At 33.6% G+C, this 26314-nt stretch overlaps 1 protein-coding gene across 6 annotated transcripts; it reads right to left on the bottom strand.

Annotated features, from left to right (window-relative positions):
- Positions 1-1755: 1755 nt before the first annotated feature.
- LOC129256563 (solute carrier organic anion transporter family member 2A1-like) lies at positions 1756-21444 on the bottom strand. Of its 6 annotated transcripts, none has more exons than XR_010296855.1 (12): positions 16699-16784; positions 11308-11893; positions 10818-11032; positions 10240-10384; positions 9577-9741; positions 9143-9347; positions 8091-8253; positions 5205-5404; positions 4672-4736; positions 3965-4173; positions 2677-3626; positions 1756-2286 (listed from the first exon to the last, which is right to left on the bottom strand). XR_010296855.1 is itself a non-coding variant. In XM_064115122.1 (12 exons), the coding sequence occupies exons 3-12, from the start codon at positions 11888-11890 to the stop codon at positions 3570-3572; spliced, it is 2007 nt and encodes a 668-aa protein (XP_063971192.1). In that variant the 5' UTR covers positions 11891-11893; positions 16699-16745; positions 21254-21444; the 3' UTR covers positions 1756-3569. The 6 variants fall into 6 exon arrangements, 4 of the variants coding, with proteins under 4 accessions (XP_063971192.1, XP_063971247.1, XP_063971128.1 ...); XR_010296866.1 differs by having other exon boundaries at positions 2708-3626; XM_064115122.1 differs by adding an exon at positions 21254-21444 and having other exon boundaries at positions 1756-3626; positions 16699-16745.
- Positions 21445-26314: the final 4870 nt, after the last annotated feature.

The following is a 26314-nucleotide window of genomic DNA, read 5'->3' as shown; positions in this document are numbered from 1 at the left end:
AATAATTATGGGCCCGCTAGAAGAACAGCTTACAGCTACTTTCCTCATTTGGTGGATGTAATGGATCCAGTTTTGTGGTTTGAAAAATGCTGCTTACCTTTTTTAACAAAGCACTTAATTCCACAAATAATGTGGTGCCATATATATTTGGCATGGGTAAATATGGAGCCCACTCTGTAATGGGTGGTAACATCAGATACTTACATTACAAACCCGGGGGGGGGGGGCACTTCCATTGACGAGTGGATACCATGCGCGACCATGGGGTCTCGAAAAGCACCCTAAACACGTATTTTCCATAATCTGAAAATGCACCCCTTAACAAGTATTGGCGTGTGAAACCCTACCCTTAACAAGTATTGGAAACAAAACGATACTCTTGCCAACGGTATTCCCTGAATTGACCCCCTAAACAATATTTTTATTGTTATGTCACGGACGTCGGTCGTCGGTAGTAACAGCCCCACCACATCTCGCGAAAATCGTACTCTAAACACGTAGTGTTGAGTATTGGGGCAAAAAGTACATCCTAAGTCTTAATTTTTTACACCCTCGCAAATTTGACCCTTAACACGTAGCTTTCCTAGCGAAATAGATACCCTTTTTTCATTATTTTAGTGTTTTTGACACCCTTATTACGTTACGTACGTAACGTGCCCAATCTGGAAAAAGACATCCTTTTTACGTGTTGTTTTGGTCGCGCATGGTATCCACTCGCCAATGTAAGGGGCCCCCCGGGATTACAAATATTATTTGACTATTAATGATATTAACAAAAAAATTGGTCAAAGGTGTGTGACAAAGAAAGTGATGTTATTTTAACAGTTGACCAGATTAAGAAGCTTGTAGATATCAGGGATGGTTTGTGCTGTAATCGACACTGAACACTACACAAACTATATAAGGAGATTATTGATTTCTTATGTACACAATTCAGTACTCATGTTATTATTTGTACTTTGTATATATCTTTATTGTTGTATCTTGTGATTGTGCCTTTTTTAAAGAAGCGAATAAAGAAGAATTAATTGATAAAATAGCTACCCTGGTTAATCATTATACATGTGACTCATAAAGCACCAAATCCAATCTGTTTAGTGCCCATGGCGCATAAAGAAATTTGGAAGTGAACAGAAAGGTTTTAAGAACATTTTGACGGACTCAACATACATGACAAAGATCTACATCAACAATCTCCTCGCAGGTGAATAAAAATTCCCTCGCTCCCATTAGCCATGGACGTATTTGCTCGGCACATTTCAATCATCACGACACGTTACTAGCTTGCAGACAAATCAAATGATGAAAAAACACAATTAAATAAACGGTTACGTTTCAAGGTAATCAAACCAAATCCTTGGCCTGAAAGTTACAGACAGGACCATTGTTATTTTAACCCTTTTAGATATCAAGTAAATTTCAATTTGTTTACCCGTTCTGTTCTTAAAACAAAATGAATTCACAATGTATCATTTTTGTAATCCTATTTGACCATAGCGGATCGACATTTTGTTTTTTAACATGTTGTATTTTAACATGGTATATTATTTTGATGAAAGCATATTGCGGACAATGACTTTTTTGCAAGTTATTGAGTCGGCGAAGATGTCATAAGGTGAATTCTTGTGTATTTTATGATAAAACTATCTACTATTTCATTTTCTGCCGAGAATTTTGTAAACGATATGATATACATGTATGAGAATAAGTAATAGTAATGAATAAACGTTTCTTGAACGAGGAGTCGAACCAAGATTAATTTCTTTCAGCATGTGAATATTTTAATTGCATGAAATGATAAAACTTTGGATTACCAAACTACTTTACACAAAATTACATAGCAATGATGAAAGCGGTTAATATTGCCGTAAGTTTGTTATCTTTACACTGTTAAAATGTTTGGCAACATACTGTCCACACAACAATTGGTAAACATTTTTTTATCCAACTCTGGGTGGTTTTCAACCAATACTGTGTAGCTTTCACCCAAAGCACACATTATTGGCTTAAAATTAACCAGAATTTGATAAAGTTTTAATCAACTGTTGTGTGGACATTATGTTCCCCAACATTTTTAAGAGTGAAGATAGACTTTCCTAACAAATACAGGGCAGCGATGGTGAAAAATAACATTAGTAATGATGATAGTGAATGACACTGGTAATGAACATCATTCAAAGTAATTGTTTCGGAGGGGGGGGGGATTATGGACAATATTTTCGAGGCTCTTATTGACTTAAAAAAAAATATCACGAGAACCTAGACACTCCATGAGGGTAATTATATGTCCAACCAACATTGACCATTTCTTTTGAGAATTTATATTTATCCAGTATGATGAAAATCTAATTGCCCATTCTAAGGTAATTGCTGCTTGTTTTTTTTAACCTCACTGGACAATATGCTTCCCGTCTTGGGTAAAATACTTCCCCAAATTGGTTGGACACATAATTACCCTCATGCTGGTTAAAATTTTACCAAATATTTTGTACAGTATCAATGCACAAGGGTGGTAAAAGCCGTTTTTAAAAGATTCTCCAGAGCTGCTCTAATTGATGGATTCCGTAAAAGAATGAAACTTTGAGTTTGTGATAACGTGACTAACTGCGTATATGATGCATTTCTTACGCTGTATTCTAGTATCTCAATTACTACATCATTACAAAGAAATAATATTGCAACTACAATATACATGTATAGTTTCTATGTATTTTCTGTGTATATTTACATTGATATCTATCATAAGTCCCAGAATGTATTCCAATGAAGTATTGATATCATTGCATCAACATACAAAATGCACAACTAAATTTAAATCATGTTCAGAAATGAATTCAGTTATAAGTTGAATTATCCAGTTTAATCAACCCCGCACAAGAATGTGTTGAACAAATGATTTCCTGACTGTCATACTATTTCTTTCCCCAGTAAAACAACTTCATGCATATATTAGCTACACTACATTATAAATTTCCCAGAGATTTCCACTGAAAAGAAATCTTGTTTTACATGGACAGTAAGAATTGTGGTTATGACATCAAATGCTTTATCCGATTAATAAACTTATAATAGCATATGAGAGGTAAAACGAAACACTGAAAAAATGGCAATAGATAAGTGATATATAATCTTGGGTTAACTAAGCTTAACCACATCTATAAGAAATGACTATATTTCAGACAAAAGCGACTCGGAAATATTAAAACGAATGACTAAACTATTTGTTACACTTCGCTGACCTTTTCATTTATAGTCATTTTTTGTTCATTTTCAAGAGTTTACTGCAAGTATTTTTTTAATACCAAATAGCACACACTATGTATTGATCACGATGAACAATAAACAAGTTTTTTCTCCGCCACATAGATATATCATCATGCTAAAGTCTATAGACATAAACCCAAAGCTACATTCTTATATGACGGCATCATCATTTTAAAAATTAGATTCAAAATGATTATTCTTGAAAGATTAAGAACTTACAAGTATGACCTCTTTATATTTGATAAGTGACTTTGTGTAGTATGAGATGAAAGTCAATGAATGTATATTATTTTGATCGGTAATCATTAAACGGCCGTTGGTTTCCTTTTGCTGGGCGAACAAAGTTGATATTGATGATACTCCTGCACAAGAAAAACGTGTGGAAAATGACAATTAATCTATACAATATAGAACATTTTTTGTTGTTGTTGAACAAACATCTTTGGTCTTGTGCATTTAACCGCTGAATGATACGTAATAATTCATTTTATAAAATTAAAATATTAGTGCCGGCATATTCCTGCAGGTTCAGTGAAAACATATTTGTATCTACAATAGGACTAAATCAATCAAACGCGTTACAAAAGTGTGAAAAAAAACCTCGATTACTCTTTATATCTTGTTTCTCATAATGATCAGCTCCTTTCGTTCCATTAATTAAACTAAACAAAGAAATAAATGTGAATATGTTGATTCTTACCCCTGATTTATCACGTCGTACAGTAATAAAGGAAAGGAAATAACAAAGAACGGATGAGAACTTGAGGAGTAGAAGAAGACCGAAGAGGACATTACGAAGACGATCAGTATCATAGATGAGACAGTTGCCTGTCTTCCCACATGATGATTGGAACATAAGACAGGTCGTCTGAATGGCTGCACCAAAATATACTGGAGCTGGTACAAATCCTGATCAAAGAAAACGCACAATTTCAATCATTTCAATTTCAATATGATTTTAATACAAACACATCCATCATGGTTATGGTTGATTGGAAAGAGTATAGGAGATAAGGATCCCTTCACTCCATTCCACCTCCCCCCCCCCATAAAAAAAAGATACTTTGCAGTACAGGGGTGGGCATTTTGATAAGATAATGGGTGTAAGAACAATATATTGACTGACGGCGAACTTCTGGGTGGAAAATTTCTAACAAGTCTCGAGCAAGGAAAAAAGAATACCTCATTATAAAATGAAATTATGATTTTGGAACATATTTTAACTCATTGTTCATGATTTTATCATTAGGCTTATCAAATCAAATCCCTAATCATAATGTACCTAAATGAATATGAACGAGCGCAGCGAGCGAGGACAAATAAATAACATGGTGAAAAATACCCAATAGTAGGTCCATGGCCTAACACAGTTCCGACATAACCTTATGTTCAAAGTAAACCTCTTACCTAATACTCTTATTATCAAACTACCAAGCCCCATGCTGATAGCACGATCAGGAAGATCCACACATCTATCAAAATAAAAATCAAGAATACAGTAGAGTGAGATAAGTCTCAGATAGATGAGAGAATGGGAGTGGGAATGAGGGCAAAGAGGACATGGTTTCAAGAGAAAAGGTAGGAATCGGTATCAGTTTATATCCGGAGTAATTTGAAGTATTTCTTCTCCCTTTTATGGCTTTTGAAATAAAAGTAAAAAGATATTTGCTTTGTTTTGTCTTCCTAAAAAAAAAAATCGTTTGGCATAATTATTTGAGACGGTTGTAAAAGGTCCATGTTGAGACTGATTGATTGCCCTATAACATGCATTTTTATATAAACCTGAGCATATGGCATGTATTTCAGAGTCAGTCTCTAACGTAACAGAGTAACATTTGGGATTTTAAAAAGCCTTCCGTAATTGCTTGAAAGAAAGAGAAACAAACACGTAAAGGTCTACTACTGTAAAAGAACTAAAACTAATATCACTAATGTCGTACCTCAATTTTAGCATAAAGCTGGGATTTTTTACCATGGAGTTGATGAGAGAAGTGACACCAAAGATGACGATATAAGCGATTAATCTCCCGTAACAGTCTCTTGGACATGCCTCCTGAATGACCGAAAAGTCCTCGTATTCATCAACCGTACTGGTAAAAGTTGCATTTGATCCAATACAAGTGCAGTCAGAGTATAAGAACTGTAAGAGAAGGATGTAATTAGAAGTCGAATTAACTTCCCTTATTACACGCTAAAGTACTTGAAATGTAAAGTCATCCCAATAGATGTTTGTAATTTGTACAAAAGGAGTTAATATCTATTTACCAAGAATTAGGCAAACGAATTTCTCTCTAGATTTTATGAAGTGAGAGCTATTTGAATGATCCCCGTAACGATCAGGGGCTGTGACAGGGTATTTTGAAATGATCGAGCCAGATCTCTCTTTTTGATAATCTTCTTTATTTTTATTTTTCTTTCTCTTATCTTCTTTTTCACCAGTTAAAAAGTCACAGTGGACCGTCGACCTCTTTTCTCCCCTATCATATATTTTTATATGTTAATTATCATTGATATTGTTGAATATAATTATAATGACATAATTTGTATCGTAAATATTTGTGATAAATGTATGAGAATGATTTTTATCATTATTTATTTCATTTCTGTTGGAAATAAAATCTGAATCTGAAAATCTGAAATCATTTGATTTATTATCACCATCATTTATTATCACTATCATTTCATTTATTATCACTATCATTTCATTTATTACCACTATCATTTCATTTATTATCACTATCATTTCATTTATTATCACTATCATTTCATTTATTATCACTATCATTTCATTTATTATCACTATCATTTCATTTATTATCACTATCATTTCATTTATTATCACTATCATTTCATTTATTATCACTATCATTTCATTTATTATCACTATCATTTCATTTATTATCACTATCATTTCATTTATTATCACTATCATTTCATTTATTATCACTATCATGTCATTTATTATCACTATCATTTCATTTATTATCACTATCATTTCATTTATTATCACTATCATGTCATTTATTATCACTATCATTTCATTTATTATCACTATCATTTCATTTATTATCACTATCATTTCATTTATTATCACTATCATTTCATTTATTATCACTATCATTTCATTTATTATCACTATCATTTCATTTATTATCACTATCATTTCATTTATTATCACTATCATTTCATTTATTATCACTATCATTTCATTTATTATCACTAGCATTTCATTTATTATCACTATCATTTCATTCATTATCACTATCATTCCATTTATTATCACTATCATTTCATTTATTATCACTATCATTTCATTTATTATCACTATCATTTCATTTATTATCACTATCATTTCATTTATTATCACTATCATTTCATTTATTATCACTATCATTTCATTTATTATCACTAACATTTCATTTATTATCACTATCATTTCATTTATTATCACTATCATTTCATTTATTATCACTATCATTTCATTTATTATCACTATCATCTCATTTATTATCACTATCATTTCATTTATTATCACTATCATTTCATTTATTATCACTATCATTTCATTTATTATCACTATCATTTCATTTATTATCACTATCATTTCATTTATTATCACTATCATTTCATTTATTATCACTATCATTTCATTTATTATCACTATCATTTCATTCATTATCACTATCATTTCATTCATTATCACTATCATTTCATTTATTATCACTATCATTTCATTTATTATCACTATCGTTTCATTCATTATCACTATCATTTCATTCATTATCACTATCATTTCATTTATTATCACTATCATGTCATTTATTATCACTATCATTTCATTTATTATCACTATCATTTCATTTATTATCACTAACATTTCATTTATTATCACTATCATTTCATTTATTATCACTATCATTTCATTTATTATCACTATCATTCAATTTATTATCACTATCATTTCATTCATTATCACTATCATTTCATTTATTATCACTATCATTTCATTTATTATCACTATCATTTCATTTATTATCACTATCATTTCATTTATTATCACTATCATTTCATTTATTATCACTATCATTTCATTTATTATCACTATCATTTCATTCATTATCACTATCATTTCATTTATTATCACTATCATTTAATTTATTATCACTATCATTTCATTCATTATCACTATCATTTCATTTATTATCACTAACATTTCATTTATTATCACTATCATTTCATTTATTATCACTATCATTTCATTTTATTATCACTATCATTTCATTTATTATCACTATCATTTCATTTATTATCACTATCATTTCATTTATTATCACTATCATTTCATTTATTATCACTATCATTTCATTTATTATCACTATCATTTCATTTATTATCACTATCATTTCATTCATTATCACTATCATTTCATTTATTATCACTAACATTTCATTTATTATCACTATCATTTCATTTATTATCACTATCATTTCATTTATTATCACTATCATTTCATTTATTATCACTATCATTTCATTTATTATCACTAACATTTCATTTATTATCACTATCATTTCATTTATTATCACTATCATTTCATTTATTATCACTATCATTTCATTCATTATACTTTATTTGGGAGCTCTCTAGTGTTACAATTACAAATGATTTTTGATAAATATGTTACCAGGACATCGATGAAAAACACGTTTGCTGATTCAATTGTTTATTTTTGTTATTGAATAAATAAATATATGTTCCTGTTCCTAACATTAGTGATAACACTTCATAGGGGGGTGTAATATTGGGAAATCTTTGAGTTATCTCACCGATGAAGAAGGTTCTGATCCGTCATATTTAATTCCTTCTTGATAGGTTGAACATCCAGCATGACACGGTGTGATGTATGTCAAATCATCAGATCCGCATACAGGTGTATACACACCAGATGGACATGAGCAATCACCAAGACATGACGGAGTTAAATTGATTCTAAAACGAGAAGCAGGTATTCAGGATTCTTGTACGTCTAGATTTCATGAATGCGTAGAACTCAAAGATTGGTTAGGTGCTAAATTGTGAACTTATTCAAATAGTTTCAGAATTCTCGAAAGTTCGCAAGAAAACTTACAAAGAAACGAACCGCCCACCATATTCCAGAAAGGGAAAGAATCTTCTTGCCAAAGAAAAAAAAAAAACAAGGATTGCTCAATCGTCTCAATGGTCTTTAAAACAATAGCTAGTTTCCACAATCACGACGGGGACGGATTCTACAACATAGAAAACCAATGTAAAAAAAGCATATCAAATCACAATGAACAGCTGAGAGGGCTTTGTCGAAAATGGGTGAACCGGGACAGCTGGTCGTAAAAATTCTGAATTGAAGAAATATTGCAAATCTGTCGTTTGTCTAGTCCAGGACGACATTGCTCTTCAATTTTGATTCACCGATTTTCGACAGAGACTGCTTTGTCATGAAGGGCTTTCGACAATAAATGTTCTATGTTGTATAATCCGTCCTCTTCGCGACTGAAAAAAAAAACTCCCTAATGATGACAGGATATTGTTCGCAAGTGTCAATGTAATTGCTATAGGTAGTCGAGGTTGATAATTATGTTGGGGTGCACTCTTGTGCTAATGTTAAATCCCTTTTTACTTACATTTGATACTCATTTTGCCCATACCTTGTCAGGACTATCTGCCATCTTGCGGCATTTACATTACAAAGTATTGATCCCTCCATTATTTCAACTGAGTTGAGAATGACAAACGTGGATGACAGGCTTAGAAATAAGAGCCACAATAGTGACTCGAAATAAAAACTATGGTACAAAGCCATTCAACCAGATCGACGTAATAGAAAGTTTCTTATGTTTCTTACTCGCTCTCCCCTGGGTAAGGGACGGTTATTCCAGCTATTCTCTGGTTGTCACAACCAACAAAGAAATACAGAACGGTCAAGACGAGGGTGATTCCTGAGATAGACATCGCCATAGCACCTAGACCTTTCATGGATAGTTTCATTTTCTTGACCAGAAGACCACCGAACAAGTTACCGAAGAATCCTGCTGGTGACGTCACACAACCTAGGGAAAATAATGGATTGATAGGATAAATTTAAGATAGGGGAAATTCAAACCGCTCAGAATATATTCCGGGATTTCGTCAACAAGACACTTTAAGATCATAAAAATGTATTCGGACAACAAAATGCAATTAAGGAAGTGCTCGATCTCTACCGGTCAAACTGAAGCATCATCTTCTCCCACCCCATCTAACTTAAATAAGTGTTGAGTGGCCAACCCTAGACCTTACCGAGGATGATCGACGTGACGGCAGGTGTGACGTCATATTGTGTTTGGATATAACGACCCACGAATGAAAAGAAGCCTGCCACAGCAGCCAGTTCACCGCATATAGCAAGAAGACACGTGATGTAAGTGAGATTGGTTAAGAGACGACCCATGGCCTTGATATATCCTGCGAAAAATAAAAACAAAGTTTATACGAATTACATCGGGGAAATCTTAAAAATATGCTTTTTCTTGCAAAAAATTACATAATTTAGGTCTTGCGTAGGTGCTGATCAGAATGATTTTTTTTTAAACAAGTGCATAACAAATTACCAATAATACATATACCCATTATTGGTAACTTGGTGTGCACTTGATTAAAAAAATCATGCTATACATATCATTTTCATTTATTTGAATGGAAGATAAAAGAGCGTTGTCGATGAAGCTCACTGGCATAGGTACAGCGGGCGGGGGTCGAACCATGGCGCCTTAGACCTCTCGGCCACGGCACCTCAACAATAGAACATAAAATATGAATGAAGTTGATGTGGTTCCAGCTCCATCGTCTGTTGAAATGTAGGATGGATTCCAATCAATTTGAACAACAATTCATTTCATTTTAAACCGATTATAATATTATCTTTTTGAAATCGGAAACATTGCTTTTTATCAGTCTCGATACCTTTGATGAGTTCCATGATTGATGTTCCTTCCTTTGGCATCATGTCTTTGATCATATAAACGTTTGGTGAAGACGAATTCTCCCTGTCAACTGGCACGTTCATTTCCTTTAATTCTTCGCCTGTTCCTTCTCGATGAGGCCAGTCCTATGTGGATGAAGTGAAAGTTGTTAAAAAATAAACCAATTCACTTATTCACTTCATTCCCTTTCTCTTTTGATTGTTATACTTACGTTATTTCTTATCATCTACTCAAGTGACACAATAATAATGGACAGAAGCATCCTCCGGAGCATGTTCCTATTAAGGGAACTGTAATCTCACGATTCCCTATTCATATCTTCACAAACTCTAGATACGTGGAAATTGTATTTTATCCCATTAAGATTAATCGCCTTTAAACCCTTCCAAGAAGAACCTACACCATACTTGTATTTTGTGATCATCACGACCATACTTAAACTTACACAATACTGGAAATGCATAGAAAGAAAATGGACATGGACCCGTATCCACCCCCCAATTAAAAAAAATATTATTGTTCTGTTACTGGTCAATCTGTGGTTACATGATGAATAACCTTTGGAAAGAAGAAGAATAGTATACTGGTGAGGAGCAGTATGCATCCATAGATGATATACCCTAACCACCAAGCTCCTATCCATCGAGGATCCTTGTCACCATAGCCCAGTTCATCCACATCAATCTTGTAGAAGTCAGAATGAAGAGCCAGACTAAAAGCACTCATGCTGAAGGCAAAGACAGGGGACAGACTACCCATCATGAAAAGTGCCGCTGTGGGAAGAGAGGGAAGTATCTGAATATTATTTGGACATCATAGAATAATCGTTACAATTATAATTAAATTCTTGCAATGAAAATAAAATCATAGTAAATATAAAGTTTCGTCACAATACATGTTCTTGTAGAAGAATAGCTGTAAGGTGTAGAAGAGACAAACGACTGGATATTTGTCAGACTTAGCCAGGAACAAAATATCGATTAAAGTGTTACCATCTATCACCAAATTCATGTTATATGTGGCTGTGGTTACCAAATAAAATACTTACCAACATGTACAGAAGATGATGATTTGGGCACACCGTCATCTATGTAAGTAATACCAAGAGGAAAGAATCCAGCTCCTCCTATACCACACAGGGCCTGTCCAAGGAACAACCAGATGGCTCTGCTGTACTGAGCTCCCGATGCGGCTTCCTCTGCTTCTGAACATTTATCCACATCACCAACGTCATCATCTTCACATAGATACACTCCAGGTTTCTGTATCATCAGCGGATTGGTGTCGTTTTTTAGTCCATCGACGTCATCGCCTCCGCCAACAAATTGTGGGATGGCGCTGACGAAGCAACCGGCGGCAAATATCATCGTGAGGATACCGATTATACGCGGTCGATGGCTTTTGGAGCCAAGGTATGCCAGAGGGGTGACGATGACGAGTCCAACGATGTCATTGACGGTGAGAAGGAATCCGATCTCGGAACTCTTAAACTTGAACTCTCTTTGGAGTGTGGTCAGGATCCCAGTCGTGTAAGGGCCTTGGACACCAAAGTAGGTGAAGATAGCGAATGAGAGTAAAGCTGTGAAGAAAACTGGCCGATGGAAGATTCCACAGCAGCAAGGGGACGTCATGATCTGATGAAAACAAGTGATTAATAAAAATATTGGTATTTTTTAATCCATCTTAAAAATAAAATCAAATTCGTTTAATTTTAATGTATTCATAACTAATAAATCATTTTACTAAAAACTATTCTCACCATGCTCACTGGTATACAGTTCACTTAAAAAGTAGGCTTAACCCAGAGGACTGGGGGCATGATGCCCCCCCCCCCTCAACGAGACATCGAGACAATTTCATGCCGAAAATAGGAGATGAAATTCATTAAAATGTAATTATTTTTCATTCTAATTGATTTGCTTAATTAATTTAGGGTTTAATTTAGTTTTAAAATGTTCTGTAATGATTTCCATTGAAAAAAAAACAATGAATAACAAAAGATGAAAAACACAAAAATACTTAAGAAATTCTAATAACAAAGAAATACATGAGGAAAAAATTGGCTTTCGCAATTTTTCTTTGTGGAAACCTTTAAATTAGATTGAAAAGATGACATCTGGAAAAAGAAGAAGGAAATGTGAAGTGAAATTGGCTGTTAAATATCATTGTGCAAATGTTTTTCACGAATTTTTTTTTGCATGTTTCATTCATAATAAATAAAAAATAATTATTTTCAGATTTTTTTCATACTGGATTGTAGTTTATCTGGTAAAGAATGTGCGTGCCAAATTTCGGCGCGAACGGCGGCCGAGATCAGAAGGGGGCCATCATGCCCCCTTCCCCCAGTTTTCAATACATCTCAAATAGCCTAGTCCTTTAGGGTTAATAACCGAGTCAATATGATCAGATTCTAACAAAATTAATGATAACCACAAACTCGGACAAATAAATACGGCTACACGGCAAGTATTGTGAAATATGAAGGTAGGCCTACAATTGAACTTAACCACGGATGCGAGCGTTTGTTCCTGACTCGCTACGCTCGCTTGTAAGTTTAGCAATCAATTGGTTTGGTGAAACAAACAAAATGACATATTTTCTCTCACTCGTTGCCGTTGTTCATACGTTTAGATATAAAGAATCGAATATGCCAAGCGAAGTCAATCAATGCAACACTTCATTGTTATTTCATTTCATTTATTTTTCAATTTCCAACAATCATTTACAATAAGTTTTGTTACATACATCTTGATATAATCAATAAAACAAAGAAACTTATTATGTATAATAATCAAGATAACAGGTCGGAAACGGATGAAGCTGCTAAAAAGCGAAGCTTGTAGAATGCAACCTCCTATTACATAATCGTATGAACAATGTAAACAAAACACAAATACAACATGGTAGAAATTTGAGCTTAAATCTATTTGAATGTATAGTTTAAAAGAAAAAAAGAAAGAAAGAAATAGAAAATGAGAAAAAAAAAGCGAGATCAATAGTCTCCAGATTCTTGCCCCGGCACTCACAGCGAATATTACGGGTCAACAGGAAAACGAAAAATATCATAATTCACGGTTCGTAGGGCTGAGTATATATCAACAAATATAATGTATGAGTGATGAAGAGTTAAATAAACTAACAAGTAGGCCTATCTTGGAGGAACTTTTTTCACTTAAATTTAAAAGAATTTAGGCTTTGGGAATCTTTAATAGTATTATTAAGAGTGCCCCAAAGTCGAGGGCCTTCGAAAGTAAAGATTGATTTGGCAAGAATTGTCCGGGGTAGAGGAAAATGAAATTCGTCGGATTGACGTGTAGGGTATTTATAGATTTTGTTTTTGTTAAATGAAGAATCAAAGATTGATGGTAGCATATTATTGTTTAATTGATACATAAATTGACCCAAGTTATATTGATATAATGTTTTTACTTTTAAGATTTTATTGTCAATAAACAATTGGTTTGTATGGGATCTCCAAGACATATTAAAAATAACGCGCAATGCCTTTTTCTGTAAAAGTAATATTCTTTCTAGATATGATGTATGTGTATTTCCCCAGACAATTATCCCGTACTTTAGATAGGGTAAAATTAATGTTGAATAAAGCACTTTTAGGGAGGAAGTTGGAAGAAAAAACTTGACCTTATTTATAACACCAATATTACGTGAAATTGTACGGCATATAGAATCAATGTGTGTTTTCCAAGATAAATTGTTGTCTACTATCAGACCTAAAAAATTTGTTGAAGCGACCACTTCAATGTCAGTATTGTCCAATTTAATATCGTAAGGTAATTTATCTAAAGAATTGCTGAAAAGCATACATTTCGGTTTTTGTACATTGATTGACAATTTATTAGATCTTATCCATTGTACTATCTTCTCCAGTTCAATGTTCAATATATTGACTAAAATATCGGGATTATGATGAAAATAAAGTACTACGAATTCGCGGTAATTTTTCTTCGATCGAACATTAAGATGATTTTGGAAAATAAACAAAAACTGAGTGCAGGGTTGGATGAAGAACTTCAACCCAACCTGGAAAATGATGCTTATTTTAGATACAAGAAGGTCTGGGGAAAGAAATGACTTCGAACAATATAGCATAGCCATTTACGCAAATTAGGTATAATGATGTTAACGTTATTTATCGCAGATGCAATCACGAGCAAATTTGTTGTAAACATTATACAATTAAAGATAGTCAATACTCCTGGCACGGCCCGTACTCTGATCACAAAACAAGCAAACGTTGGATAAAACAAATAGAACTTAGGATACCAAGGTCATGAATGTGCAATATTGAACTTCCTGACCAATTCCGATCAAGTTACATTAGGTCATCTTTCTAACAATTATGTTTGCCAAAATATCATGTCATTACATCGGGATTAATGATAAAGTAACATTATTTTCTCTACATTCAGATAATCACAATTTCGATGGTAATTTTCACGTTTTTGTACAGGTTTGCGTGGTGGGTTCTTAAGCTTCTCCACCCCCTCCCTTGATTCCGCGGCTCATAACGGAAGTGCTCATGAGTGACTTTATGAAGGGCCCTTATAAAACAGTTGTACTTTAAAATCGTAACTCTTTACAAGGTGATAACTATCCAATCACGTACATGTCTCGTTGAAATGTTTGCATACGAGATCACTTTTTTTACAAACTTGCAAATATAACATTTTTTTTTATAAAAGTAAAAACAATTCTGATTCAATTTTCCTTTAAAATAGAAATCCAATCATTAATGCCTATCTTAATGGGCATGTTTCTTATACGTTGTGTAATGAAGAACTGGAATAAACACCTGCACTCTCAACAATTTTGTACCCAACCTGTAAGTTGGTTCAAATATAAACCGCTGAATTGTTGGTTAAAACAAGATTTCATGCAAAATGAATTGGGTATTTTTAACCAAAATTTTCGGGTTTGTCAAAAAATCTGGGAATGTGAACATGTCTGAATTACTCCCGGAAAAAAGTTCGTGACATTTTTTTCTCATAAAACAAAATAGGAATATATCTTACATGTTATAAAGGCTAATTTCATTTAATATTTATGTCAGTACGAATTCGTGTGCTTACTGATATTATCTTTTAAATTTCTACTCACGATTATTGCTGTGTTTTGCTAGTTTCTTTAAAAAATGTATTTCTTCTGTTGTCTCTTAGATTATAATGAGTGATTGCGTAAGCATTAATTATATTAAGTGTCAGTATAGATTTCCAATGATATGATATTTCATTAATTTTTAGTAATTTTTAGACCATGTTTAAATTGAATACTATTGAAGGCTATGGGAAACTGAGACCCATATTTTTAAAACAATAGGTGCTGGTAACATGTTCGGATATTCACGGATATTGGTCCTTATTAGTTCTTGATTTAATTATTATCATTACACAGTGGGTGCGTGAACTTGATCGGATGTGGATACTAAAAAAATCACAGGTTTTGGATGTGAGTGTTGTCATTCACTCTTGAAATATATTGCCGAAATAGTTGACAGTGAATTGTTCACCGAAATAGTTGAAAATGAATTGTTCAATGTATCAACTAATAGTTTTAATAAGTGAAAAAAACTGCAGAAAATAGTTGACTTTAATTTTGTTTGTTTGTTGTTTTTTATTGTTATTGGGTTCATTTTGTTGGGTGGTGTATTTGATGAACAATAGTCGCCACGGTAACGATGTAACAATAATCAATACAAGAACTGGAAAATACAAAGTACATAGACAGGTGTACAACTTGCATGACTATAGCCGTTATCATAATGTAGTTTTATTATCGCGCACTCTATTAAACATACGAAACAGTTGGCAAAATAATTTTACCAATAAGGGTTGAACAAACTGAATGTCGAACTTTTGACCACATTGTTGATTAAAACACTCAAGATTAAGGGTTTAACAATTTTTTCTAACTTGACCAACAAATTGAGAACACAGCTTATCCAACAAATATGCGACAAAGTGAGTCTCCCATAGTTTTTATCATACGTAGCTGGTTTCCAGATGAATGAGGGTTTGTGCTTTAATTAATATTGCAATAATTGAGACAACAATTTTTAGACATATCCGAGGGAATTGTGCGTGAAATGGGATTCGAACCAACATGTCACTGCGTTGTGATTGTGATTACTGCTCTCTATTCAAACAAATGCACATATTACAGAGTATGATAGACGTGATAATGAAATGTTTATTAACAATTTCAGTGCAACTATACAATAATCGATAACTTGTATAATTATAGGTTTCAGTTAGCAATAACTCACTGATATTGAGTCATCAAGTGTGAAAAAAACAATACTGAAGCTTTAAAAATGGTATTGGCTGATTTGAGTAAAGAGGATATAAACGGAGAAGAGCTATAGTTTTATATTTCTTACACAGTATCACAACTTAAATTAAATAATTTAATTCATACTTACGGTTTAAATGGTTTGAGTTGCCGATCGAAATTTCCAAAGTCTCTTTCCTGTAACAATCAAAAGAACCAAGTGATACCATAAAGTCAACAGAAGCTCAATATCTGCAGATTTGGCCGAACTCAGCAAATAATACCACGTGCTATACAAGGGTCATATAGTATTTCGATTTAATGACCGTACGTTTTGTCTTTCGTCGAGTAAAGGTTGTATTTGATCATTGTCAAAACATTATTTAACAGGTTATCCCCCCCCCCATCAATCATCCTGAACATTATTCCATAACCACAGTGTTAATGATATATAAATAATAGTTGTTAATTTGTCATTAAAAAACAAAATTTTGACCTTTTAAACAGTCAAGTAATATCATATAGACTTTGGACTTAACCTGCACACTTAATAGTTTTGATTATTTTCATATTTAAATACCGATGAGGTGTATTATTGAGATTGGTGTTCTGTAACTTAAACGCAATATCTATAGAGAACGAAATACATTTTAAAGAGTTTTTTTAAGATGAAACCATTAACAATGTGAGTTTTAATATGATTACTTACTTTTTATAGAAGTATATAGATAATTGGAGAGCAAAAAATATATCACTTCACTATAATTTGACAGGGATGCAGTCCAGATGACAATTTTTGAAAGACGGTTCAATGAAGTTTATCGCTATATTTCCCCCAAACCTGTTTATCATCTTGATGTTTTTCTTGACTTCAATCTAAACATATAACGATGTTTGTTTTATTTGATAATTTTAATAGAAACATTTTACGATTGAAATGAAGTATTCATTGGCAGAAAATTTTCATTGTTTTACAAGGAGTTGTCGGACGTGTTGGTTTAGCCCATGGGTCAGCCCGTGATTCAGTTTTAAGTGGGATGACTCGGACGAGTTTTGGACAGACTAGAAATACCGTCTCTGTGTGAAAGCGATCTTTGATATTGTTACCTCTAAATACATGCCGTGTTGGTTTCAACCAAACAATTTTTTTAGAATAACACATAAAACATCTACATCTATTTTAAAACAACAAACTCTGAGACAATTAAGTCTCAATTAAATTCATTTATTTCACTCGATAAACATAATCTGTATGCAAGTAATTCATCAATTACATAATGACAAGAAAGAACGACAATACAAAATAAAGAAAACGACAATGCAGTAAAATCATGTACTGGTTTCGAGTGTGGACTGGCATTAAAGATCTGGTGGATCTTATTCCAGCCCAGTAAAGAAGGAACAAGGACACGAAGGAAGGAATGAAAAAAAGAACATACAAAGACAAAACTATTAGGAAGAAGTAATCATGAACAAAGTATTAATGTCAAGTATTTGCCTTTATTGAAAAATAATAGAAAACAGGAAAGGACTGGCTTGTGTGGAGGGTCGCAAAAAATCGATCGGTGAAATTAGAAAGAATAACGTAATGAAAATATTCTTATAGGCCTAATGATGTCCAGTTCTTGCACTATGCAAAATATTAGTGAATTTCTTATATTACTCCGATCTTGGAATGTTGCGCCGTAAAATTTGGGAATCATACCCTGCAGGAAGCTTAATAAGTTTAGTGTAATTTTGCTAGGAATATATCGGATGGATCACTCGAAAAATCTGATGCACATGGATTTATAATGACTACCTGATGGGTGTTTCATAAAGTTGTTTGTAAGTTACGAGCGACTTTAAGAACGACTGGTGAACCTCTCTTGCGCGTAAATAATCACCAATGAACATTTAATGGTCTATATCATTTACCAAATTAACGGACCACCAGTCGTTCTTAAAGTCACTCTTAACTTATGAACAGCTTTATGTAACGGCCCCCTGATAATATAGCAACAATTCTCAAAAACGTATCCCATGTTTTTACTTAAATGAAAGACAATTTAATTTCAAACATAAATTTGGGCACGAATATTGTCATTGACCAATTGTGTGGCATGCATCAATCTCCATGCAAATATATGTAAACGAGGAGAGGTTGATATGTAATTCTTTGCTTCGAATGAAATGTCCTGTCCCATGGATAATGATTTTATACCGAATTTTGCAGAAAATACTTGTATACCTAAAATTTTTACTAAGGGTTGATTGAAGAATGCGGGGGTATTCTGGTAGCGACCTCCTTTCTGCAAGGTGGGGTAAGAGTAGTGCAACCTCTGGAGGTTATCCATCATGGACCTTAGATTGATATAAAACTATATTGGTATCATACTACTTATTTCCTGAAGATAATCTTACTTAATTGGGACTTAATTAAGGTGAAAATTTTGAACGAACTCCAACAGCATGTTCGGAATTTTCTTCTTTACGTCCTCTAGGACTATACTTTACACATCTTTCAATTACAATTGCAAAATGTGTGTTTTGTTTCCTAGGTATTGATCACATGCGGTCAAACGTGGGCAAACATGTATTTCAGATGTGAGGTGAAATATACTGTTACATTCGGAGGATTTTAATGCAGAATCATTCTGTCGATCTATAATCGCAGTTGATAATTTCATGCTACTTTAAAGTACAACCTTAAAAAAATACTTTCCGACCCCAAAATACTATTGTGTATCAGATAGAGCTCCGTGAATTAAACGTTTGTCTGATTTTTTGATAAAAGGTCTGTTTGCTCAATTATAAAAAAATATTAAACATATTTAAAGATGTTCCTAAACGAAATAAAATAGCTGAAGGTGTCATGTGGCTTTGTGGTTCTGACTCCCGTCTCTCAATTAAAGAGTTATTGGTTCAAATTATATGCTCCAGGCGTTTATAGGCCGAGTACGGTTATAGTTTTATAGGGTTGAAAGCACTGCCAGTCCTTTGATTTTTCTCACTATTACACACCCTTTCCATTCTTCTTGTGGTATTCTGATAATTCTATGTTGAATTGAACCTAGTCTGATTTTGAAATACATCGAATTTTAGACCACACTTTCATGGAATACTGGGTTTCAGAATATTTCTTCCATGTTCGAAAAAAAAATCGAAATTTAGACCTAAAAACGGGACACTCTCTTTTCATGTTTTGTAAATCATGAAAAGAATGAGTATAATAGGTGATCTTTCTACATTGATAATGCGAGCACAAAGCGCGAGCAGAAAATTTTTGATATTGTGATCTGAAAATGGATAATGATTTAAATAGAGAACAAGTTGAGTATCCGAATAAACATGCACGCTCGTGTTTTATATTTAGACCTAGAATATAGGCATTCTAAATGCACCTTTTATCGTGAAAATCAAAGCGAGCGTGAAGCGCGAGCTTAAACTATTTGATATTCCGATCTGAAAAAGAGTCAATTTCAGCTCTATATTAAATTACGATAATTATCCGAAATGAAGTAAGGTTCGTTAGTAAGAAGTGAACTAATGAAGTGTACGAACCCTATTTCATTCTCAGTCAATCGAACTATCGAAATAACGAACTGTCGAAATTTCACCTTTGCATTAACGAATATTCGGACCATTCGCTTTATTTGTAATATCGAGTTAGTAACTGTTTATGAGATTCTACTGCATGCACTTTTCTGGGGTATTTTTTAAAGAAAGAATAATCAATAGTTTAGATATTGCTACGTCATTCCAGGTCGGTACTCTGCTTGAATTGATTGTGATTAATCAATATGGACTCTGATTTGCCAATAATTTTCGTAAAAGAGATATTGACATTTAATAAGCTTTTTTACTTTAAGATTAAACACAAATCTAATACATATCAATATAAATTGAAATTCCTACATAATCATGATCATTCAAAATGCTGCCATCCAAAGACTATCTTTTATTTTTACAATTCACATCATGATACCATCTTGTGCAGTTTTGTTACAGCATCCGCTTAATTCCGCCCTTCTTTCCTGGAATAATTACCATATATTTACCCAAGTGGTTTTAATCATGCGTTGTCCAAAAGTCATTCTTAATTAACTGTTTGTTTATTTCATGAAGAGACTTGATTAATTACGCAATCGTATCGTGACATTGAACGAAAACTATTGATATTAAGATTCGTTTGGAATGCTGTAAGATGTCAGAAGAATGGGCAATATCAGACTTTTCCTTGAAGAAGACCGAGGGAGTGGGGGGTACACCCTATTAAAATGGATCCTATCATTTGTAACTTTAGCTGGTGCGGCTCCTTTTTTAAGAACAGAACGCATATTTTTGACAGTAGGCCTAAAATCTACTTTGTGTATTAAATTAAATAAATTCTCGTAAAAAATGTAAAATTGTAAGATATTTAGTTCATCTTGGTAAAAAAACATTAAAGATTGAAAATTATTTTGAAATCTATAAACAAATATAGATATTAATAATACCGTATATAGAGATGGATGAATATATGAAAAAATTAACAAATAAAGACAAAACTAAAAAAAAATAGATTTATGAATAATTTGATGAATACTTAAATAAATGAATAAATAAACAAACATAAATAAAAAAATGAATAAATGGATAAATAAATAAATACAGCAGCCAGATTGGTTACCCGGACTAAAATCATGAACACATCACCCCAATCATGAATTCTCTGCATTGGTTACCAGTTCAGCAACGCATTGTCTACAAAATTCTCCTTCTAGTCTACAAATGTATCCATAATCAAGCTCCCTCTTATCTACAGAACCTCGCCTCCCTCCGATCCTCATCAGTTTCATCCGCATCAAGACGTCTCCGCTCCCACACCACTGCACATCTTCAACTGCTGCCCGGACCAAGAACTAAAACCAACTACGGTGACAGATCCTTCTCAGTTATTGCCCCGAAGCTCTGGAACAATCTCCCCATTAATGTACGTGAGCCAAATTGACCTTGAACTTAGGGGGCTCCATGCAAATTCATATTCGACCGGGGGCGCAACATTGCTCGTATTGCCTGTTTATAGTGAAATTTATTTCCGGCCCAAAAAGGTTAAATTAATGCGGCTGATTTAAAATATCCCGTTTTTACGATAATAGACAAAAATCAATGTGCTCGAGTTTGAAGTTTGTTTGGCGAGATAGGTACCTGTTCAGGGTCAGAAAAGGGGGTTAATATCAAATTCAGCTGGCGCTACGCGCTTGCAATATTTGATTAGTGAGGTGTGTATCCTCTCCATCGATCACACGTACATAAGTCCTTAAAATGTTAGTGTTTTTCAAGTCAATATACATAGGTCGATTCAGGGGGCAAAGTTTTTGCCCCCCCCCCATGGTGGCGCAAAAAAAAGGAAAGAAAAAGAAAAAAAGACGAAGAGAAAAAGGAAAAACTTTTAGAATAGGAATTATGCCTTAATAGAGTCATTCTTAAGTCAGTATATAAAAAAAATTGAGCTCGCGCTTCGCATCACTGTTTAGTTATATACGCATCCCGACCTCACAGGTTTTTTTTATGCGAACGAGAAGCACAAGCTGAAAATATTCTATAAATCTTACAACTGAAAATGTCCTTTTCATTTCATCATTAAAAAAGTTTTCAGCTAGCGCTTCGCGCTCGCATTCATTTCTTAAAGGACAAGTCCACCCCCAAAAAAATTTTCATTTGAATAAATAGAGAAAAATCAAACAAGCATTATGCTGAAAATTTCATCAAAATCGGATGTAAAATAAGAAAATTATGACATTTTAAAATTTTGCTTATTTTTCACAAAACAGTGATATGCACAACTCAGTGACATGCAAATGAGACAGTCGATGATGTCCCTCACTCACTAATTCATTTTTTTTATTGTTAGAATTATACAATATTTCATTTTTTACAGATTTTACAATATGGACCAACTTGATTGAACCATTTCGTATTAAACAATGCTAATTGCTCATGTTCAGGGAGGAATTAATCGTTGTTTCACACGACAACGGAGAAAAATTGAATATTTCATATTTCATGTACTAAAATACAAAAAAGAAGTAGTGAGTGAGTGATGTCAGCAGTTTCGTCATTTGCATACCGACAAGGATGTGAATATAACTGGTTTGTGAAATTAAGCGAAACTTTAAAATGTTGTAGGCCTACCTATTATCTTTGTGTATTTCATTTAAGATTCTCAAAATATTCCTTTTCAGGTGTCTCGATTGTAAAAAATGAAGGCCTATGAACTAGCGCTGTGCGCTCGCATTTTGATTGGTGAGTTATGTATACCTATACAGTGGCGTAACTACCAGGGGGCATGGGGGGCACGTGCCCCCCCCCCCCCCTCCCCAATCAGCTGCCCCCCAAAAAAAACAAAACAAAACAAAACGGGGAAAATGAGAAAAAGAGGGAAAAAAGAAGAGAAACGTAATGGGGAAAGAAGAAATTATTGTTTATTATAATGTTATATTATATCATAATTATGTTACATAAGAAGATTTTTTTTCATGACTTTATGAAACAGTTTGCTCAGGGCCTATGTCTTCATTGTTCCTGGTGCTCGCATAGACTGTTTAACGAGATGTATAATCCTGTTGTACTAAAACCTCCCGTTTTCAAATCAATATACACCAAATATATTTCCTCGCAATTCGAGTTATTATTGTTTTATGTAGTGACATTTGCTTCTTTTTCATGACTACTTAAAGTGATTGCCCAATTTTAAGGTCTTAATATAAAACATTTCCTGTCCGTGCTAACGTTCGCATTAGTTGATTGGTGAGATGTCTGCTCTTCATTAATTCCTAAAATCAGTCCTTAAAATGTCAATTTTTCTGATCTGAATATCAAAAAAATTTAGCTCGCGCTTCGCGCTCGCATCATTTGGTTAGTGAAATACGTAAGGACTTAGTGAATTCCTACAAACAAGCCTTAGAATGCCCCTCTTCAGGTCTGAATTTCATAAATTTTCAGCTCGCGCTTCGCGCTCGCAGTATTTGATTAGTGAGATGCGTATGATAATCATGATTATGACTACAAAAAGTGCTTCATATGTTTAGATGTAATTCTAACAAAATCAGCAAAGGATGCCACTATCATTAGATGACTATGCTGAGATATTTATACTCTTAATGGATACCTTAAATATAGTCCTTAAAATGGCCTTGTTTGGGGTCAATATGTACAAAAATTTCAGCTCGCGCTTCGCGCTCGCATTGTTTGTTTAGCGAGACAGGTACGTATCACGATTACAAAAAAACTGCTTATAATGTCCCTTTTAGGTCTGAATATCAAAAATTTTCAGCTCGCGCTTCGCGCTCGCATTATTTAATCAGTGAGATACTTATCCGTTTAATGGCATTGCATGTCCTTAAAATTTCTCTATTAGGTCAGCATACCTGGCAACTGAGCGCGCTCCCTAAGTGACACCAAATTTGTGGTGGTGCCCCCCCCCCAAATCCGTGACCCACGGTACGCCACTGTACCTATATATTCTATAACAAACTACTTGAATTCCCCCCATTTAAAAATTTCGGATCGCGATTTGCGCTCGCATTATTTGCTATAAATGTATCAACCCATGAATGCTGTTCATGATTACAAAAAATATAAAATATCCAGTTTTTCAGGCCTCATGCACTGTCAACAAATTTCACGCACTCATTAGGCTTATTAGATTAATAAATATGAAATAAAATTTTTTATGAATTCATAACTAAATTGTCCCTTTTTCAGAAAAAATATCGACAAGTTTTAGGAAGAGGAATAGAAGATAGGCATCATTTTTATATAATGTCTCGATCCTAGTTTAAGATAATAATAAAATATCAGCTCGCGCTTCGCACTCGCATCATTTATTAAAGGGGAATCCAACCCAAACAAAAACTTGTTTTTATAGGGAAAAGAAAAATCAGACAAGTCGATATGTGAAAGTTTGAACAATATTGGACAAACAACAAGAAAGTTATGAATTTTTAAAGTTGTAAATATTGGTAATCACTATACCCATGGAGACTTCAAATTGGCCGCATATGGGATGTCATAGTGATGTAAGGCAAGGACTACTCTTCCATGTACTCCAATACATATTTTGGCTAAAATGTCATTTTCCCCAAAAGTTTTATTTCAAATTATATTTTTCTTTCATGAGGACATAAAACAATATACTACCTGGGTTATATTTAGATTACTGCCCCAGGGGAATGGGTACTTAGGAGAAAACCACAAATCCCTGATAATAAAGTACATGGCCTATGGGAAAGTTGTCCTTGCCCCTTGTCATAATTTACTCACTCAGTTGCCAATTTGAAATCTACATAGTATTAGTGATCTCAATTTTAAAGCAGCTATAACTTTCTTATTGCTTGTCCGATTTCTTTCAAACTGTCACCATTCTGTTTAATTTATTTTTCTCCTTCCCAACACAACATTTTATGGCCAAGGCTGGATTCCCCTTTAAGTGCTACCCACATCCACTTCACAATTCCCCTATATACACAGTGCTTTAAATATTGCTTAAATTGACCCATTTCATATCGGAATTTCAAATATTATTTCCAGCTCGCGATCCGCGCTCGCATTATTGATTTTCATGATGAAAAATTAAATGTATTAGAATGCCCAGATTCTGTCTAACTCTAAAACACGTGCACGCATGTTTATTGAGATACGCATCTTGATCTTATTAAAACCGTGCTAAAATTATCCAGTTTCAGATCAGAATATCAAAAATTTTCTGCTCGCGCTTTGCGCTCGCATTATTAGTGTAGGAAGATACCAAAAACTACCCATCATTTTTCATGAGTGACAAAACATGAATCGAGTGTCCCGTTGGGGGTTTGAAATCTATTTTTTTAGGTTGCAATATCAAAAATGTTCAGCTCGCGCTTCGTGCGAGCATTATTCAATCGTTGAAATATGTATCGTCTTAATGGCTAACTGCAAAACCTCCTTAATAGATCCCTTTTCGACCAGGCCAGAACGCACATTAAAAATTTCTGCTCGCGCTTCGCGCTCGTAGTAATTATTTAGTTACATACGCATCTTGTTCAGGTTTACAAACATTGCCCAGAATGTTAAATTTTCAGGTCAAAATACATGAAATTTAATTATTTTTTTATTCTGCATAGGGCTTATGAGATTATTGCACATTAATGTTGTTTATAAAGTAAAGCTAGGAAATGACTGTTAGGACATGGGCGTTTTGCCCCCCCCCCCCCAAAAAAAAAAAGGAAAGGGGTTATGGTGAAATATATTATTTTCCAAATATTATGTCAAATATATCGCGCTTCGCGTTATCATTATTTATTTAGGCCTTGTGAGATACCTCAATGTGTTTTTAAGAATAACATTTCTGAATTTCTTTAACTTCTACCCCCCCATTTTATTTTTATTTTGTTATCTTGGTGCCCTCTACAAAAGTTCAACAAGCCCCCCCCCCCCCGTGCAACCCTGCTGAATAAATTGAGGAGATTGAGTCGATTGCTTCGAGATTGCATTATTCCCAAGAGGTTATCATTGATATTATTGAAGGCTATTTTAAACAACTAGTAAAGAAACTACAGCTCCCGTTCACACAATATTCTAGTAGGGCCTACTCTGGTGAGAAGTTAAACCAAATTGAGACCCCCAAAAATCGCTCGCGCTTCGCGCTCCCATTGATATTACATTATATATTCATGGATTTTTTTTTCAAGAACACATTAAAAAAGTGGTCTTTAATTGCCTTTTTTTTAAATGTGATTATGTAATAAGATAATTCAAAATTCATTTAA

This window comes from Lytechinus pictus, chromosome 1 (assembly GCF_037042905.1).
Source record: "Lytechinus pictus isolate F3 Inbred chromosome 1, Lp3.0, whole genome shotgun sequence".
NCBI classification, from domain to species: Eukaryota; Metazoa; Echinodermata; class Echinoidea; order Temnopleuroida; family Toxopneustidae; genus Lytechinus; species Lytechinus pictus.
The sequence above is the reverse complement of the archived record's forward strand: the minus strand, read 5'-3'. Positions and strand labels throughout refer to the sequence as shown.